The 18,422-nt window shown below is 42.1% G+C and overlaps 1 protein-coding gene across 1 annotated transcript in view; it reads right to left on the reverse strand.

Moving 5' to 3' along the window:
• The window catches only part of LOC126249618 (inositol-pentakisphosphate 2-kinase-like), a 106,410-nt gene that overhangs the window by 21,912 nt on the left and 66,076 nt on the right, over positions 1-18,422 (reverse strand). Inside the window, exons 3-4 of the mRNA XM_049951287.1 lie at positions 6,931-7,117; positions 2,470-2,669 (exon numbers count right to left, since the gene is read on the reverse strand). Of these exons, the coding sequence (XP_049807244.1) occupies positions 2,470-2,669; positions 6,931-7,117 (387 nt within the window). The remainder of the gene's footprint in view (positions 1-2,469; positions 2,670-6,930; positions 7,118-18,422) is intronic.

Genomic DNA, 18,422 nt, shown 5'->3' on the forward strand with positions numbered 1-18,422 from the left:
TATGTTCTTGATGAAAGAGTAAGCTCAGTAGTTCATGTAAGATTTTAGCTAAATGAGAATAAAACAGAACACATACTTTTCTCCCTCAGGACTCCTGATACTGACCTGCACAATCTCAAGGAAAAGACACTTAAAGTGCTAGGCATCCATCTTGACAGTAAATTAAACTGGAATACCCAGATGGAAAAAGTTTGCAATAAGTTTAGTGTAGTGTATCTGATAAGAAAATTAAAAAACTGTGTCTATCAAGATCACCTTCTGATGGCCTATTATTCATTTTTCCATACACACTTGAGCTATGGGCTAACAAAGAAAACTTCTTGCAAAAAAATAATTCACCAGTTACAAAATGCTTATTGTTCCCAGTTTGTACATACTTGTTTATGCCAAAGAGAATGCACATACACACTACAACACAAAAAAAGATGCATCACAAATGTGTTATCTGAATGGGATGAAAATCAGTAGATGTGAAGTATATATGCTGGCAAACAAATGATTGCAATTTGAGAAAAAGTTGGGTGGTTTATTCAAGAGAAAGAGCTTCACAAACTGAGCGAGTCAATAATGCATTGGCCCACCTCTGGCCCTTATGAATGCAGTTATTTGGTTTGGTACTAATTGACACAGTTGTTGGCTGTCCTTGTGAGAGGTAGTGTGCCAAATTCTGTCCAGTTGTTGCATTACATGATCAAAATCCCAAGCAGGTTGGAGACTCTGCCCATAATGCTTCAAATGTTCTGAATTTGGAAGAGATCTTGGGATCTTGTTGGCTAGGGTAGGATTTGGAAAGCACAAAAATAACAGTAAAAACTCTTGCCATGTGGGTGTGGGCATTATCTTGCTAAAATGTATGCCCAGTTTGGCTTGCCATGAAGGGCAACAAAATGGGGCATTGAATATTTTAGACATACCACTGTGATGTATGATAACAACATAGAGATCCTGCTATGAAAAGAAATGACACTGCGGGCCATTTCGTGGGTGACAGTCAGGTTGGTATTCTACTGCTGTCCAGTTTGGTCCAGACATGTCTTTGACCTGGAATCTCATTGGTTGGAGTAGAATTGTCTTCAGTGGTGAGCCTCACATTGAACTTAGACCCAATGACCAGCAAAGATGTGTCTGGAGATATCCTGGATGGTGGTGGGAAACCAACCAGATAGTTGCCCACCATATGGCCTGACAACCAATAGTGATGGTATGGGGTGTCATTCCATCTCATAGCAGGACCCCTTTTGTTGTCATCCATGGTACCTTTGTAGTACATCAGTACAATGACAATATTCTATGCCCCTTTTTGTTACCCATCATGACAAGCCATGCTGGGCTTACATTTCATCAAAATAATGCCTGTCCACACATGGCATGAGTTTCTGCTTGTTTTCAGAGCATTATGGGCAGGGCCCTCCAACCAGCTCAGAATTTTGACAATCTACTGCACCAGTTGGAGAATTTCGTACAGTACCCCTCAGGCAGACATCCAACAGCTCTCTGAATGCCAAGCTGAATAACTGCTTGCATATGAGCCAGAGATGGACCAATGCATTATTGATTTGCTTAGTTTGTAAAGTTCTTTCTCTTGAATATACCGTCCAAATTTTCTGTAATTTTGTCACTTGTTTGTCTAACATTGATCACTTGTTTGTTTGTACATATGCATTACATCTACCAATTTCCATCCTATTTGGATAATTCTTTTGTCATGCAAATTTTTTTTTGCATGAGAGTGTATATAGAACTAGGCCTTACTTACAGAACCATGGACAGAAACCTAATAAATGTCCTCTGAAATAGGCTATCCAAGACTAATAGTAATAAAATAATTTTGCACACATTGGTATGCTATTTCTGAAGTGTTAAGGAACTGCTGCACAATAATTTTAAAATGGTTATCAAATCATGGCTAAAAAGAAAGACTTTCTATAATGGTGAGGAATTTATAGATAACAGTATAAATGATTAAATAATTTAATTAGAACATGAACTAATTGTTGTGCATTATAATCTGTGTAATATAAAAGAGTAAATTGATGTTTACATAAATTTAATATGTAAAATTCTATATTATGTTTTAAAATTATATTCTGTAAAGAAATAACCTCTACCAGACAATGTATCATGTAGTGGCAATGTTGTCTTCAGACAAATAAAATGTTTTGATTTGATAATGTTTGTTCTATTTTTGTACTAACTTCTTCAAATGCTAGGTTCATAAAAATAATTTTATCTGGAGTATTTGATTTAACTTCATCCTTTTGATGTATTTATTGTGAATTTTTGTGTTCATTCAATTATATGTGAACCATTTCCTGTTAAGTTCTGGTTTTATTGTATTATGTGATGTCCATTTCTTTCTTAATTTATGATGGATGGACTATTTTTGTTAATAATACTATAAGACAAAGTGTTTTGTGCAATATATCATTATAATATAAGATGAAATACAGTAACTATAAAGTAACATACCTTGAGATACTGATTGGCACAGAATTTACACTTAGGCAAGTATCTGTCATCTGGGTGCAGCCAGCCCTGTTTTGGTTTCAGCTCAACACAGAAGACTGGCAGTGGATTCTGTTTATTGTAAACAATTTCAGGTGGTAGTTTTGTGTAGTCATTAAACATCATTACAAAATTGGAACTAATATTTTTGTTTTGACGATGCACTGAAACAAGAAAATCTACATTCACAAAATTGCTATTCTTGGCTGTCAAACATTATCACTTATGTTCTAATATATCTTAACTTAGCTATCAAATAAGACAATATGCAGATGATTCAATGGGTCTACATCGGACTTGCAGTTTTAAACAGTGTCTTTCCACTCTGCCCTATACATCATGGCCTTGTTTAACTCTAGTTAATGGATAGTAAAATGTAACAACTCTATTATTACTCTACACTAATGTTTCCCTGAAATAGTTTTTATAGACTTTCCTGTTTTGTTTATTTCATTATAGTGATACTATGTTTTATAAAGGACAAAACATAATCCAGTTGCTTGAATAGTAGAAAAGGAAGACTGCAGAGAGTAAAGTGTGAATCTAGATTAATGTTGAGTGTTGTGGATAAAAGAAACTGGTAGGTAAGGAGGGGAGGAGGGAGTTAGAGGGATGTGTGGCTGACAGATGGGATACAGAGGCAGAAAGGGAACAGGGCATGAAAATGGCCCCAGTGAGATCACCCTGGGGCAGGCAGAGGATGTTGCCTATAACACATGATGAAGCAGAGGAGTGTATTTGGAGGGAGAGGGGGGGGGGGGGGAGGAATAGCACAGAGGATGTTTCAGAGAGTAAACTTTGAGTGCAGGTTAATGGTACATAGACATGTGATAGTTTATGTAATCATGCAGATTAATGGGTAATGGGATGAAGTGCAAGGAATGGACAATGGTGGAGGTGAATATTTAATTGGAGCTAGTAGAGACTGAGGCCAGTAGGACTGCAGTATTGAAGGATTCATTGCAGGGACAGCTCCAATTTTTGTAATTCAGAGACGCTGTTAAGAGGGGGAAGGGATGCGAATGATCTAATCAAAGGGCAAAGACAGTGAATCAACCACTGAAGTTGAGAATGTTGTGCTCAGGAGCAACTGGATGGTTAACTTTGCTTTTGGACACAGTTTGGCTGTGTCTATTCGTATGGATAGAAAGCTAGTTGGCACTCATTGCTACACAAAAGGCTGTCAACAAGTTGTAGCAGAGTTACCACATGACTGGTTTCACAGGTGGCATTGCCTCTGATAAAGTACAATATCCCTGTGAATAGGACAGAAATAGAATGTTTTGGATGGGTGTATAATAGAACTTGTATCTTGGCCTCTCACAATGACATGATTCACGTGCAAGAGGTTTGGTGTAGGTGTAGCATAATAATGGACAAGGATATGTCTCAGATTGGGTTGGTGACAGAATATTTTAGGCAAAGAGAAAAGGAATATGTGAAGGATTTTCCTTTTTTCCAGGTGTGATGATGATAAGCAGTACAAGCCCTGGTGAAGGCCTTGATTCAGTTGATCCAGGTGGGAGGCACTGGGAGATGCGGATGCTGCTGCTTTGCAACAAATTCATGGAAGTAGTAGTTGATGGATTAGGGGCACGTTGGGTTATGATGTCTGAACAATGTAGAAGGTCATGACCAGGTATCATGTATTTATATATGTGTTTTGTCTTGGACATTTCTGAAGAAGGGCACTGTCTGAAAGCTCAGGAATATCTTCAGTCTTGTTAATGTGCCTATTAATTGCAAAACTATACAATGAGTGGTTACTTTTACTCATTACACTGTTTATGACAAAAGAAAATACTTTCTTGTAGATACACATACTAGATTCCATTTTAATATTATTGCTCATGCCATACACATGTTGCTAGACAGCTTTTAATCTGCACTTGAGCAGCCACATTTTTCACACTAAAATGTGAAACCTATTGAGTGATTATTTATGAATTCCTTTGGTTTCCTTTCTCATTAGTAGATAAAGGACAACTAGATCCCATCATAAATGGCTGAAGAAGTCTTGTGATTTAGATGCTACTGCACAAGCACATTACATGGTATATTTCAGGATGAACTGAAGCTCAAAACCAGCATAATAACTTGACATACACATTACACTGTTAATTTTACTCAGAATACCAATGATCCACTGAATGGGAGACATGAAAGGAATCTCACAGTGGGGTGTGGGGAAGCTACCCATAGTTATGAAACATGATTGATTTTAATTGAACAGCTTCAAGATTCAGTAATGAAAAAAAAAAGAAGAAACACCATGAAAGAATTATCTGAATGGCATGGAAAATGATAGATGTGATGTACATATACAGACAAAGAAGTGCTTACAATTTCAGAATAACTGGGTGATTTATTCCAGAGAAAGAGCTCTATAAATTCAGCAAGTCAATAGCGCTTTGGTTCACCTCTTGACCTTAGGCAAGCAATTATTCATTTGCCAATGACTGACAGACTTGTTGGCTGTCTCCTGAGGGAAATCATGCCAAATTTCTGTCCAATTAGCGCATTAGATCACTAAAATCCCTAGCTGTTTGGAGGGTCTTGCCCGTAACGCCCCAAATATTCTCAATAGGTGAGAGATCTGGCGAGCTTTCTGGCCAATACAGGGTTTGGAAAGCACGAAGACAAGCAGTAGAAACTCGCCATGTGCTGGTGGGCGTTATCTTGCTGAAATGTTGGCTCAGGTTGGCTTGCATTTAGGGCAACAAAATGGGGCATAGAATATCAGTGACGTAATGCTGTGCTGTAAGGACACTGTGAATGACTGCCAAAGGGGTCCTGCTATGAAAAGAAATGGCACCACAGACCATCACTCCTGGTTATTGAGCTATATGGCAGGCGACAGTCCGGTCGGCACCCACCGTTGTCCAAGTGTCTCCAGACACATCTTCGTTGGTCATCGAAGGTCAGTTCACAGTGGGACTCATAGCTGAAGACAATTCTACTATAGCCAATGAGATTCCAGACTGAAGACGTGTCTGGAGACGCTCCAGACAGTGGTGGGATACCCACCTGACTGTATCCTGCCATACAGCCCAACAAGCAGGAGCGATGGTCTTCTGGGGTGCAACTCCCCTTCGATTGTCATTTGTAGCACTCTTAAAGCACTGCGCTACGTCAACGATATTCTAACTGCTTGCGTAAGGGCCAGAGGTGGTCCAACATGTTATCGACTTGCTCAGTTCGTGAAGCCCTTTCTCTGTAATAAATCAACCAATTTTTCTGAAATTGTTAGTACTTGTTTGTCTGTACATGTACATTGAATCTACCGATTTGCATCCCACTTGGATAATTCCTTTGTGGAGCACAGTCCCCCCCCCCCCCCCCTTAGATTATGTATTGCAGGCATTCACAATGTTATTGTTGGACAAAAACTCATACTCAGCAGGAATTTGTGGCAGTCTTATAGTAATTTTAAATAAGCCTAGCATTGCATAAGAGATAGGGAATCACTTAGACAAGATATGTATATGGTGTGAAAAGTGACAACTGACACTAAATAATTAAAAGTGTAGGCTATTCACATGAGTACTAAAAGGAATCTGTTAGAGTTACATGATAAAACGCACAAATCTAAAGGCTGTCAGTTCAACCAAATACCTAGCAATTACAGTTACGAACATCTTAAAGTGGAACCATCCCATGGACAATGCTGTGGTAAGGCGAACTGAAGACTGAGTTTTATTGGCAGAACACTTAGAAGATGCAACAAACTCACTAAAGTTGCTACCTACACTATGCTTGCCCGTCCTCTGCTAGAGTACTGATGTGCCATATGAGATTTGCCAGATAGGACTGATGGAGGATACCGAAGAAGTTCACAGAAGGGTAGCTTATTTTGTACTGTCATGAAACAGTAAATATTTTGTTTAAGCCCATTTATAAAGGGAGAAATGGTCGTTGTAATAAACAAGAGGAATCAGAGCTCACACGCAAAGATTTAAGTCTCTGTTTTTCCCACGTGCTGTTCGAGAGTGGAATGTTAGAGAAATAGTCCAAAAGTCGTTCCTGTTTGACGCATCCTCTGCCAGGCATTAAGTATGAATTGCAGAGTAGTGATGTGCCTGTAGATATAGATTCATGAACTTAGAGTGAATATTAATAAATGGCATCAGAACCCGCTCCCATAAACACAATTTCAAAAGTCTTAATGCGCAAGAACTCAACTGTTCAAAAACCTGGAAGGTGAAGAAAGTGTCACACCCAGTACTGCTGATTCGTAAATAGGTTTTGGGACTAATAATCTAGACATTCAGCCGCTTTAAATCCACAAACATTGTCATCGTCATGATTTTAAAGCTATGTTGATGTACTTTATATTGTAGAACAAGAATATCATCTGCACTCATATGTCATGCACAATGGGAAGAAAAGAAATTTTATAACAAGGAATTATGTTTAGTTACAGACCTGGTCTACACTTTTTCATGGCCTCCTGCAACTTGATAATATGTTCACCCTTCATGTAGATAACAACAGGAACCTGGACAAAGCCACGAAGCATAGGTTCTATAATGTGCTTGGTGTACAAATATTCTAGCAGCAGCTGCTGGTCCGTCAAATTGTTGCTCTTACGAAAACGAAGAACTTTTAAATCCTGAAACGAAAAATGTTCATCAAACAACGTTATCCCTTTTGAAAGTGCAGTTATTGATTATATGTAGTATTTTTACATTCTCCTTAAAAATGTCAGCATGTAGCCACATTACAAATTAATTTGCGATGTAAATGTAAAATGACTCGTTCCACATCATTTCGATTTATCTTGCAAATTGATCCGTGAAACATGAAACTAACAAATAAACTAACTAGTTTAAGTTGAACAGTTCAACATAAATATGATGATGATAAAGTACAGGGTAACCCAAAAGTCTATTAACATTTGAAAATTCAAAGCTTCACGGAAAACTGTAGGTAGAGAAGTTAAAACTGACATAGCCTACGTGCTTGAAATGACATGGGGTTTTATTGAAACCAAAAAAGTGCTTCATATTATAGAAAAGCAATGATCAGCATAACAATTGGTTTTTAGCAAAGGCGATGTTCTTTATAACAAACGTTCAACATATCGGCCGCCATTAATCAACAATATCTCCAGTCGGAGAACAATTTGTGTACAGCACTGTACAGCGCATCTGTAGGTATAGTGAGAAACTGAAGACATATGTTGTCTTTTAGCATCCCTAATGAAGTCGGACAACTGCAGCAGACTCGCGACTTCAGGCAACGCCACAAACAATAACATCACAGTTTGAGGTCTGGAGACCTGGGAGTCCAGGCTGCTCAGCACACTATCACACCAAACGATGTGCGCAGAGATCTTCCAGGCGTGTAGCAATATGGGGCGGAGCGCCATCCTGCATAAATGTCGTACCCTCCAGCAGGTGTTTGTTATCAGCCAAGCTAGGGATGATGCGATTCTGTAACATATCGGCGTACCTCGCACCCTGTCACACTGACAGTTTGAAAACCAGCATCCAGCAGAAAAAGTATCCGATCACGAATGATAAGGTAAATGGAGTTTCCATGAGAGTTCTGCGATTTTTGGTAGCCCAGATTCCGCAAATGTGGGTGTTGACAGACCCGCGGAGTATGAAATGTGTTTCGTTGGTCCATGACATGTTAGACAACCAATCGTCATCTTCCCCCATTTTTTGAAGCGTCGACAACGCAAATGCTCTCCGCGTCACATAATCGGTGGCTAACAGTTCATGATGACGCTAGATTTTTGTACGGATAGCTCTGGAGGGTACGCCTTAGTGCTTTCCAAACAGTAGCGAGCAGAATGCAGGTGCGACATGCGGCTTCACGAGCGCTGATTTCACCATGCGGAGATGAATCCGCTAAACTCTTAGTTTCCTCCTGAACGGTCATAGCAGCGGTAGAACATGCGTCTGGTCGCCCAGTATGGGGCCGATCATCTAAACAACCCGTGGATTCGAACTTCGTGATCATTTTCTTCACAGTGACACTTGTCACAAAATGTTTACCCGCAAATACCCTTCTTATAACGATAGCGTCGTAAAGCTGCAATAGCGGATTCTCCATTCTGATAGTAAAGCTTCACTATCAGTGTCTCTTCCAGTAAAGTCAATAGTTCGCAGTTGTCGGGGCATGTGACTCTCTCTCTCACTACAGTTTATTTTACAGGCGATTCTCATGAGGCATCACTGACGTGTTGCTGTCCACCACCATCTGTTGGCCAGTTTTTGCACTCTTTTTTGGTTTCAACAAAACCCTATGTCATTTCAGGCGTGTATGTCACTTTTTACCTCTCTACGTACATTATTTCGTGAATTAATGCTTTTTCGAATTTTCACGTACTTCATTGTCTCCCTGTATTAGTGAAATGTAAAAGCACTTCGTCTTCAGGCCACAAGTGGCCTATCGGGACCATCCGACCGCCTTGTCATCCTCAGCTGAGGATGCTGTTAGATGGCGCGTGTGGTCAGCACACCGCTCTCCCGGTCGTTATGATGGTTTTCTGTGACCGGAGCCGCTACTATTCAGTCGATTAGCTCCTCAATTGGCATCACGAGGCTGAGTGCACCCAGAAAAACGGCAACAGCGCATGGCGACCTGGATGGTCACCTATCCAAGTGCCGGTCACGCCCGACAGCGCTTAACTTCGGTGATCTGACGGGAACCGGCGTATCCACTGCATTGTTGTCCAAGAAGGTTACTCAATAAAGCTGTGTAAAGTAATTTCTTCCGTTTATAATATATTAGAGCGTTTTTCATTGACATGTAAAATCAATAATTCTTTAAATCTTAATCCTCCAATTCTGACAATAAGAGCAGAAACTGACAACAGCGTGACAAGATTATCCCTACACATACTCATTCTAAAGCATTCCCGTTAAAAAGCGTTAAGCATCACTCCAGTAGTAGCGACATGTAGCCTATTCAGGTGAACCACGTTTTATGTGTGTACGGCGCGAAATGTCTGAATGCAGACAACCTGCAATGATCGTCAGAGGGGTCCAGGCTGGAGGAGGGAGCGTTATAGTTTCTAGAACGTTTTTGTGGCATTCCCTGAGTGATCTCGTAATTCTGCAACGCAGACTGGATCAGCACAAGTATGCATTCATTCTCGGGGGCCATGTCCACACTTGGCACGGTGGCATCTACCGGTAGGACAATGCAACGTGTCACACAGCTCGCAGTGTAGGTGCATATTTCGAAGGCCACTGGGATGTGTTTTCCGTACACCCTTGGCCACCATAGTCCCAGGATTTAAACCCGGTAAAGAATCTTTGGGACCACCTCGATCGGGCTACTCCCGCCATGGATCCTCAACCGAGAAACCTAGAACAGCTGGCCACGGTACTGGAGTCAGCATGGCGCCACATCCTTCTACAACCTCACTATCTCTTCCTGCGAGTCTCGCGGCGGTCCGCGTTGCAAAAGGTGGTTATTAGGGCTTCTGACAGGCGGTCACATTACAATGAGGTAACAAAAGTCATGGGATACCTCCTAATATCGCGTCGGACCTCCTTTTGTCCGGCGTAGTACAGCAACTGGAAGTGGCATGGACTCAACACGTCGTTGGAAGTCCGCCGCGGAAATACTGAGCCATTCTGCCTCTATAGCCGTCCATAACTGCGAAAATGTTGCCGGTGCAGGAATTTGTGCACGAACTGACCTCTCGATTACGTCCCATAAATGTTTGATGGGATTCACGTCGGGTGCTCGAATGTTATTGTTGTTATGGTCTTCAGTCCAGAGACTGGTTTGATGCAGCTCTCCATGCTACTCTATCTTGTGCAAGCTTCTTCATGTCCCAGTACTTACTGCAACCTACATCCTTCTGAATCTGCTAAGTATATTCATCTCTTGGTCTCCCTCTACGATTTTTACCCTCCACGCTGCCCTCCAATGCTAAATTTGTGATCCCTTGATGCCTCAGAACATGTCCTACCAACCGTTCCCTTCTTCTTGTCAAGTTGTGCCACAAACTCCTCCTCTCCCCAATTCTATTCAATACCTCCTTATTAGTTATGTGATCGTTTGCCTTCTTGTGGGCCGGGAGGCATTTGACCGTCCGGTCGCCGGAATTGTGTAGACTTTTTGCCGTTGCATTTTACTGCAGCGTTGCCCGGGGAGCACCATCTTGGAGGTGCAGGGAACTACAGCTTTCCCTGAATGACCGGCATATCAGACATGAAGATAAGCCCAAATATCTGGGAGTAAAATTAGACCGTATACTAACGTTTAGCTCCCATCTGGAAGACACCAAACAGAAATTAAAATCTAGAAATGCCATTATGTCTAAACTGGCCGGAACATCATGGGGGTGCGGAGATAATACACTAAGGGCGTCAGCATTAGCCCTCGTGTACAGCGTGGCTGAATATTGTTCACCAGTCTGGGCGAAAAGTGCGCATGTAAATAAAGTAGACACCCAATTGAAAGAGACGATGAGAATTATCTCAGGCACTAAGTGTGCACATGGCTACCCCATGTGACATGTGACTGGCTCCCAGTCCTTGCCAACATAGAACCCCCTGATATAAGGCGCTCCATGGCGACCTCAAGAATATATAGGAAGATCGTACACAATCCAGAACTCCCTATACACCAAGACTTATCACCCATCAACAGGCTAAAATCTAGGTCCCCCTTTTGGAAGATTGGGAGAGAATTACAGGACTTCGACCCAAAGCTAGCCTGGAGGGGGGGGGGGGGGGGGAGATCATGGCGCAAAGGGACACACAAGAACCAAAAGCTTATCGATGACCCCAGCAAGAAGATAAATGGCTTTGATCTCCCTCGGAAGCTCTGGGTTGCCTTAAATCGCCTTAGAACAAGCGTGGGAAGATGCAAACATCTAATGAATAAGTGGGGACTTGCGGAGAGTCCCGTGTGTGAATGTGGTGAAATCCAGACAATGGACCACCTACTGGTGTGTGAAGTGGTAGGATATAGTGGTGAACTGAAGGACATACATTACTTGCCTGACCTAGCCATAGATTGGCTCAAAACTATAAGTAGCATTGTGTAGTGTTGTAATTTCCTGATGGATTGTAATCACACCGTAATATTTGCCTTGTATATGTCGAACGAATAAATAAATAAGTTTTGTGATCTACCCATCTAATCTTCAGCATTCTTCTGTAGCACCACATTTCGAAAGCTTCTATTCTCTTTTTGTCCAAACTATTTATCGTCCATGTTTCACTTCCATACATTGCTATGAGGCCTGCCGGAGTGGCCGTGCGGTTCTAGGCGCTACAGTCTGGAACCGCGTGACCGCTACGGTCGCAGGTTCGAATCCTGCCTCGGGCATGCATGTGTGTGATGTCCCTAGGTTAGTTAGGTTTAAGTAGTTCTAAGTTCTAGGGGACTGATGACCACAGATGTTAAGTCCCATAGTGCTCAGAACCATTTGAACCATACATGGCTACGCTCCATAAAAATACTTTCAGAAACGGCTTCCTGACACTTAAATCTATACTTGATGTTAACAAGTTTCTCTTCTTCAGAAACGCTTTCCTTACCATTGCCAGTCTACATTTTATATCCTCTCTACTTCGACCATCATCAGTTATTTTGCTCCCCAAATAGCAAAACTCCTTTACTACTTTAAGTGTCTCATTTTCTAATCTAATTCCCTCAGCATCACCCGATTTAATTCGACTACATTCCATTATCCTCGTTTTGCTTTTGTTGATGTTCATCTTATATCCGCCTTTCAAGACACTGTCCATTCCTTCAACTGCTCTTCCAAGTCCTTTGCTGTCTCTGACAGAATTACAATGTCATCGAATAGTGCAGAATATTCTTGAAACCACTCGTGAACAGTTGTGGTCCAGCGACACGCCACATTGTCATCCATAAAATCTTCATCGTTTTGTGGGAACACGAAGTTCATGAATGGCTGGAAATGGCCTCCAAGTAGCCGGACATACCCATTTAAAGTTAATGTCCGCTTCAGTTGGACCAGAGGACCCATTCCATTCCATGTAAACACAGCCCACACCATTATGGAACCACTTCCAGCTTGCACAGCGCCTTGTCGACAACCTGGGTCCGTGGTTTCGTGGGGTTTGCGCCACTCTCTAATCCTACCATCAGCTCTTACCAACTTAAATTGGGACTCATCTGACCAGGCCATGGTTTTCCAGTCGTCTAGGGCGCAACCGATACGGTCACGAGCCCAGAAAAGGCACTGTGGGCGATCTCGTGCTCTTAGCAAAGGCACTTGCGTCGGTCGTGCGCTGCCACAGTCCATTATCGTCAGATTTCACCGCACTGTCCTAACGGGACCTTCGACGTACGTCCTACATTGATTTCTACAGTGTTTCTTGTCTTTTAGCGCTGACAGCTCTACATAAACGCCGCTCCCCTCCTTAGACAAGTGAAGGCCATCGGCCACTGCGTTGCCCGTGGTGAGAGGTAATGCCTGAAATTTGGTAGTCTCGGCACACTCTTGTCACTGTGGATCTCGGAATAGTGACTTCTCTAACGATTTCCGAAATGGAATCACTTCGGAAACCTTTACACACGAATCACCTGAATACAAATGACACCTCCACCAATGCAGTGCTCTTTTATACATGTGTACACGATACTACCGCCATCTGTATAAGTGCATATCGCTATCCCATGACTTTTGTCGCCTCCCTGTAATGTGACTGGACAGTGTATCTGTGCGTGTTAAGGCCAGTGGCCGTGCCCCATCTGCGAGTTCTCCATGAAATGTTAAAAAAAAAAAAACCGCAAGAGTTATGGTGCCCATGCCCTCTTGACATACTTCGATACATGACTGTTGGCCTGACCAGCACATTCTCCAGATCTCTAACCCACTGAAAACATTTAGTCGCTGGTTACCGTGAGACTAGCAGGCCATCACTCGCTCTCCTCTGTGACTGAAGAACACAAACACAGAGCTGAAGCAATATAAAATGATGTACATGTATCTGCCATCCGAGCTCATTTTGACTGAATGCCCAGCTAGCGTCACTGTAAATTTCGCATCCCATACATTCCTACATCACCTACAAATTTAAGAACATATTCTTCCTGCTGTACTGTACCGTACCGTAGTCACCGAGAAGTATAATTCTGCTGTTTGCTATCCTTCCTGGCGTTGCAGTTATAATGGCCAATAGTGTACTTTCTGTTATTATTGTTAAATAATAGGTCAAAAATAGATTTATTCTTACAGAACTGTGCAGTAACGTATTAAATAAATTTGATAGTCAAAATGCGTCGTCCACATCCCTTTCAGGTATATTATATTTAAAAATATTAATAATAGTAGTTTTACTTTCTAAAGTAGCCCATGTTCCTCCACAGGGTTCAAGCTATCTCCATACTAAATTCCACCAAAATCGGTTCTACTGTTTCGTCGTGAAAACGTAGCAGATAGAATTACTTCCGAATTTATAATATTAGCATTGTTTTGGCCTTGGGGATGTAAATTTCGTTTGGCACTGAAACTGATATTATACAAATTTTTCTCTTTTACAATAAACAGCTGGCCGTGTTCTGTGAAATCAGTGAAGTTACGTCAGAAGTAATAGATTAAAACAGCAACTCAGTTGTGTAAGAGGAAGAGGAATCGCAATTTTCCTTGCAGCTGAATTTCTGTTAACACGTAACGTAACGCCTGCCTCTGTAGCCGAGAGGTCAGCGTGTGACTGCCATATGGATTTCCGGATTACACTCCTGGTATTGTCAGGGACTTTTCCTTGGTGGCACGACTGGACTGGGTGCACTCAGCCTCGTGAGGCCATATGAGGAGCAACCTGAATGAGAAGCAGCGGCTGCAAGGTCTGGAAAGCGGCGTGCTGACCGCCATGTCCCTCCATACCACATCCTAGTCACGCCATATGACAGAGGATGACACGGCTGCCTGTCGGAATCGCAGAGTCCTCTGAGCCTGTTCGCCGAGTTCCTTTATGTATCTAAAGTAATGTCGAAGTAATTCCCATAATTATCAATGCGACTAGATTAGCACTCGTCGTAACTGAGTGTTATTATACTTAACATAACCAGCCAGCTAATGTACATACAACTGCCTATTAATGTATCAAGTCCCGGGAGATTACCGTATGATGAGATTTATGGAGTACGATATGTGAGTGAATCGTGTCTCGGCGCCGAATTCGACGTCTTTTGCTGCACGTGTGGCAAAATACAGAGTGAAAATCCAATGAAGAATGCACTTGTTGCGCAGTTGTGGGATGACCTTGGAAACGTGCCACTTTGCGGGCTCTGCAGCATGAAGAAACGCTCTTTGTGACCAGACTCATCTACATCTACATGCACACTCCGCAAGCCACGGTATGCGTGGTGGAGAAAACCTAGTACCACTAGTTCCACTAGCAAATGCAACGAGGGAAAACGACTGTATATATGCCACCGTATGAGCCCTAATTATCCTGTTCTCGCGTCTCTTGCGCGAAATGCACGTTAGCGGTAGTAGGAGAGTTCTGTGGTCAGCTCCAAATGCCGGTTCTCTAAATTTGCTCAATCTATTTCGCGAAAAAAACGTCGTCTTCGTTCCAGAGATTCCCATTTGAGTTCAAAAAAGCGTCTCCGTAAGACTCACGTGGTGATCGCCCCTCCCTGTAACAAATCCAGCAGGACGTCTCCGAATTGATTCGATGTTTTCCTTTAATCCGAGCTGGTGGTGATACGAAATCAGAAGGGGTCGCACTAGCGCTCTATGGGCGATCTCCTTTATAGATGAGCTCACATTTACCTAAAACTCTCCCAACCAAAGTCGACAATTCTCCTTCCCCACTACCGTCCTAACATGCTCGTTCCCTATCATACTGCTTTGCAACGTTACGCCTATATATTTAATCAACTTGACTCTTCCATGCAGTGCACCACTAATACGGTATTCGAACATTACAGGAGTGGCCGGTCGAAGTGGCCGTGCGGTTAAAGGCGCTGCAGTCTGGAACCGCAAGACCGCTACGGTCGCAGGTTCGAATCCTGCCTCGGGCATGGATGTTTGTGATGTCCTTAGGTTAGTTAGGTTTAACTAGTTCTAAGTTCTAGGGGACTAATGACCTCAGAAGTTCAGTCCCATAGTGTTCAGAGCCATTACAGGAGTGTTTTTTCTACTCATCAGCATTAACCCTTTGGCTCCCAATAATATATAAAAAATTTAATTTTAAAATTTTTCAAAAATTAACCTTTGTTATCGTAGTAAGCAACGAATACAAGAAGAAACTGGCAAAAAAATAAACAATCAGAATCTTTTAACGAGGTGGTTTCACTTTGAAACCACAATTTCCAACCACCCATAATTTCGTGAGATATATTTGAAAGGTTACGCACTTTTGCTAGACACAATCCCACATCTCGAAACTTCCATGAAATCATAGTGTCTAAAACACGCAAAAACAGGCCTAACATTTTATATCAAAAGTACATATTGCTCAAGTGGTTTCATTTTGAAACCAGTCATAAAAGTACAAACTCAAATTTACGTTACAATAACTTGAGATTTCCTTACGTTCACTGTCAATGATCTTCTCAATATGATCAATCACTATAAAAAGAACCACATGTCGCAATCTCCTACAACTACGTAGCACAATCTCTGCGCCAACTGTTGATTCGAACGCTGTAAGTGACTGCTACAATGCACTACATTCGTAGAGGTACATCAGTGTACCAATAGCTGTCTCTGCCTTGCAATAGCATCCGCGGTTTCAAGCGAAACGCACAGCGACTTAGGAAAAGTTAATGAAGTGGTCGTTTCAGGCAGAAATCACTGGTTCTCAAAGGGTTAACTTACATTTTTCTACATGTACAGCAAGCTGTCATTTATCACACTCTGCCTAAGTCATCCTGTATCCTCCTACAGTCACTCAACGACGATACTTTCCCATATACTACAGCGTCATCAACCAACAGTCGCAGATTCCTACTCACTCTGTCCATTAGCACATTTATGTATACCGAGAACAGGAGCGCTTCTATCACACTTCCCTGGCCCCTGACGATACCCTTGTCTCTGATGAACACTCACCTTCGAGGACAACGTACTGGCTTCTATTACTTAAAAAGTCTTCCAGCAAAATGGCAAGCTAAGTTTTGCGTGAGCGATCCTTTCTAAATCCATGCTGATTTGCAACAAGAAGCTTTTCTGTCACAAGGAAATATATTATATTCGAACTTAGAATTTGCTCAAGAATTGAATACAGTATGGATACAGATCGTGTAATTATCACTCGGAAACCTGAAACGAAAATACGCTCGCATGGATGTGATCTACTCCGTTCGCGAATGCTGAGTGGGAATATCGACTGTCTGAACATTACCGTAAGTACCTAATTTTCTCATATTTCATTATTTTGCACTTTGAGTTATGTGTACGTAGAGAGTTGAAGAGGGTAAAGTATGTTCTTGGGCTCTCTGTGAAAATAGATATCACAAATTTAAAAGCAATTAGCGTTGTGATGTACAGCGATTTTCTTAGAAAGTCTCTAACTGCAGTTACGTGAGTATTTCTGTAGCAGAATCAGACCAACCATACGAACTTGTTACAAATAGTCAAATTTTCTCCTGAACTTTTCCATTAATTGCAACTTGATAACGATACTAAACATTTGAGCGACAATCGGAGAGGCATTGTGAGAGATACAATTAACGCGGACGGCCGATCGTATTCGCGCCGATATTATTGACTCGCGCCGATTTCAATCTCGAAACATAAAATGCATTTCCGTATACGTACTAGTGTTGCGTTGCATATCCTATACTTACTTCAGTTATACTAAATATGATTTTCCTACAAACATCCCAGGGTTTCACAGCCGTTGATTTGACATACCGCCTATATGACATACAAGGTGGATACAGTTCAACTTTCGCTTCTTGAGAGAGCCCCCATGAAAAACGAGTCATCGTAGGGGCAATTAAACTTTGGGGAAACCTTTGTAAGGACATGCGGAAAAGAAATAACGATTAGCCATTGAAATAAACACATTTTAATTTCCACGTGAGAGGGTAGCATTTGTTAATCGTATCATGTTTCCAGGTTACAAACGTTGCTCGATATGACGATGACATCCACGCTAGCCTGGAACCGCACGTGAGATATCATTTCACAATTGTTCGCAGCACTTTTCTAACGGTAAACCATGAATATACAGCTTTTGTGACACAGCTCGTGTACTGCTGGAAGATCGCACATTGCGTCCAGCATTCTCAAGAGTGGCAACAGTATCTTCTTGAACAATCTGTGGCACAATTAGCCGTCGGACTCTCCCAGAAGCAATTCCTAAATTGCCAGTTAATTCGAACTTCCGAGTCGTATTCTTCAACTCCGGTGCGGAAAGAGGACATTTACATATTACTTTAACGAGTCGATACTCGCGAAGAGCAGCACCGTGTTGGTTTGATAAAACAGTTTTATGGGTGCAGCCCTGCTCACCTTGCCCAGACCACTGTCGATTCTGCAGCTGTAATGCTCGCTTGTGTTTTAACTCCACGTCGTCCAACAGTACCGACGCGAAACAGTAACTCATCGCCGGCCTGTGTGGCCGAGCGGTTCTAGGCGCTACAGTCTGGAACCGCGCAAACGTTACGGTCGCATGTTCGAATCCTGCCTCGCGCATGGATGTGTGTGATGTCCTTAGGTTAGTTAGGTTTAAGTAGTTCTAAGTTCTAGGGGACTGATGACCTCAGATGTTAAGTCCCATAGTGCTCAGAGCCATTTGAAGCATTTTGAACCAGCAACTCATCGCACTAACATTACTAACAACGCAAATCCTGCAGCGCACAGCCTAAACATAGTTTTTACAAAGCTGGGTACCCATACTGTAAGTAGTTTTTCGTCTACACAGGCACAAGTTTTATTATAACCACCTTGTAGTTCATGAATATTTTTAGAGACTTGCTGCAGTTATGTACTGAGTCATTTCCACACATTG

Source organism: Schistocerca nitens, chromosome 3 (genome assembly GCF_023898315.1).
Source record: "Schistocerca nitens isolate TAMUIC-IGC-003100 chromosome 3, iqSchNite1.1, whole genome shotgun sequence".
Taxonomy (NCBI): domain Eukaryota; kingdom Metazoa; phylum Arthropoda; class Insecta; order Orthoptera; family Acrididae; genus Schistocerca; species Schistocerca nitens.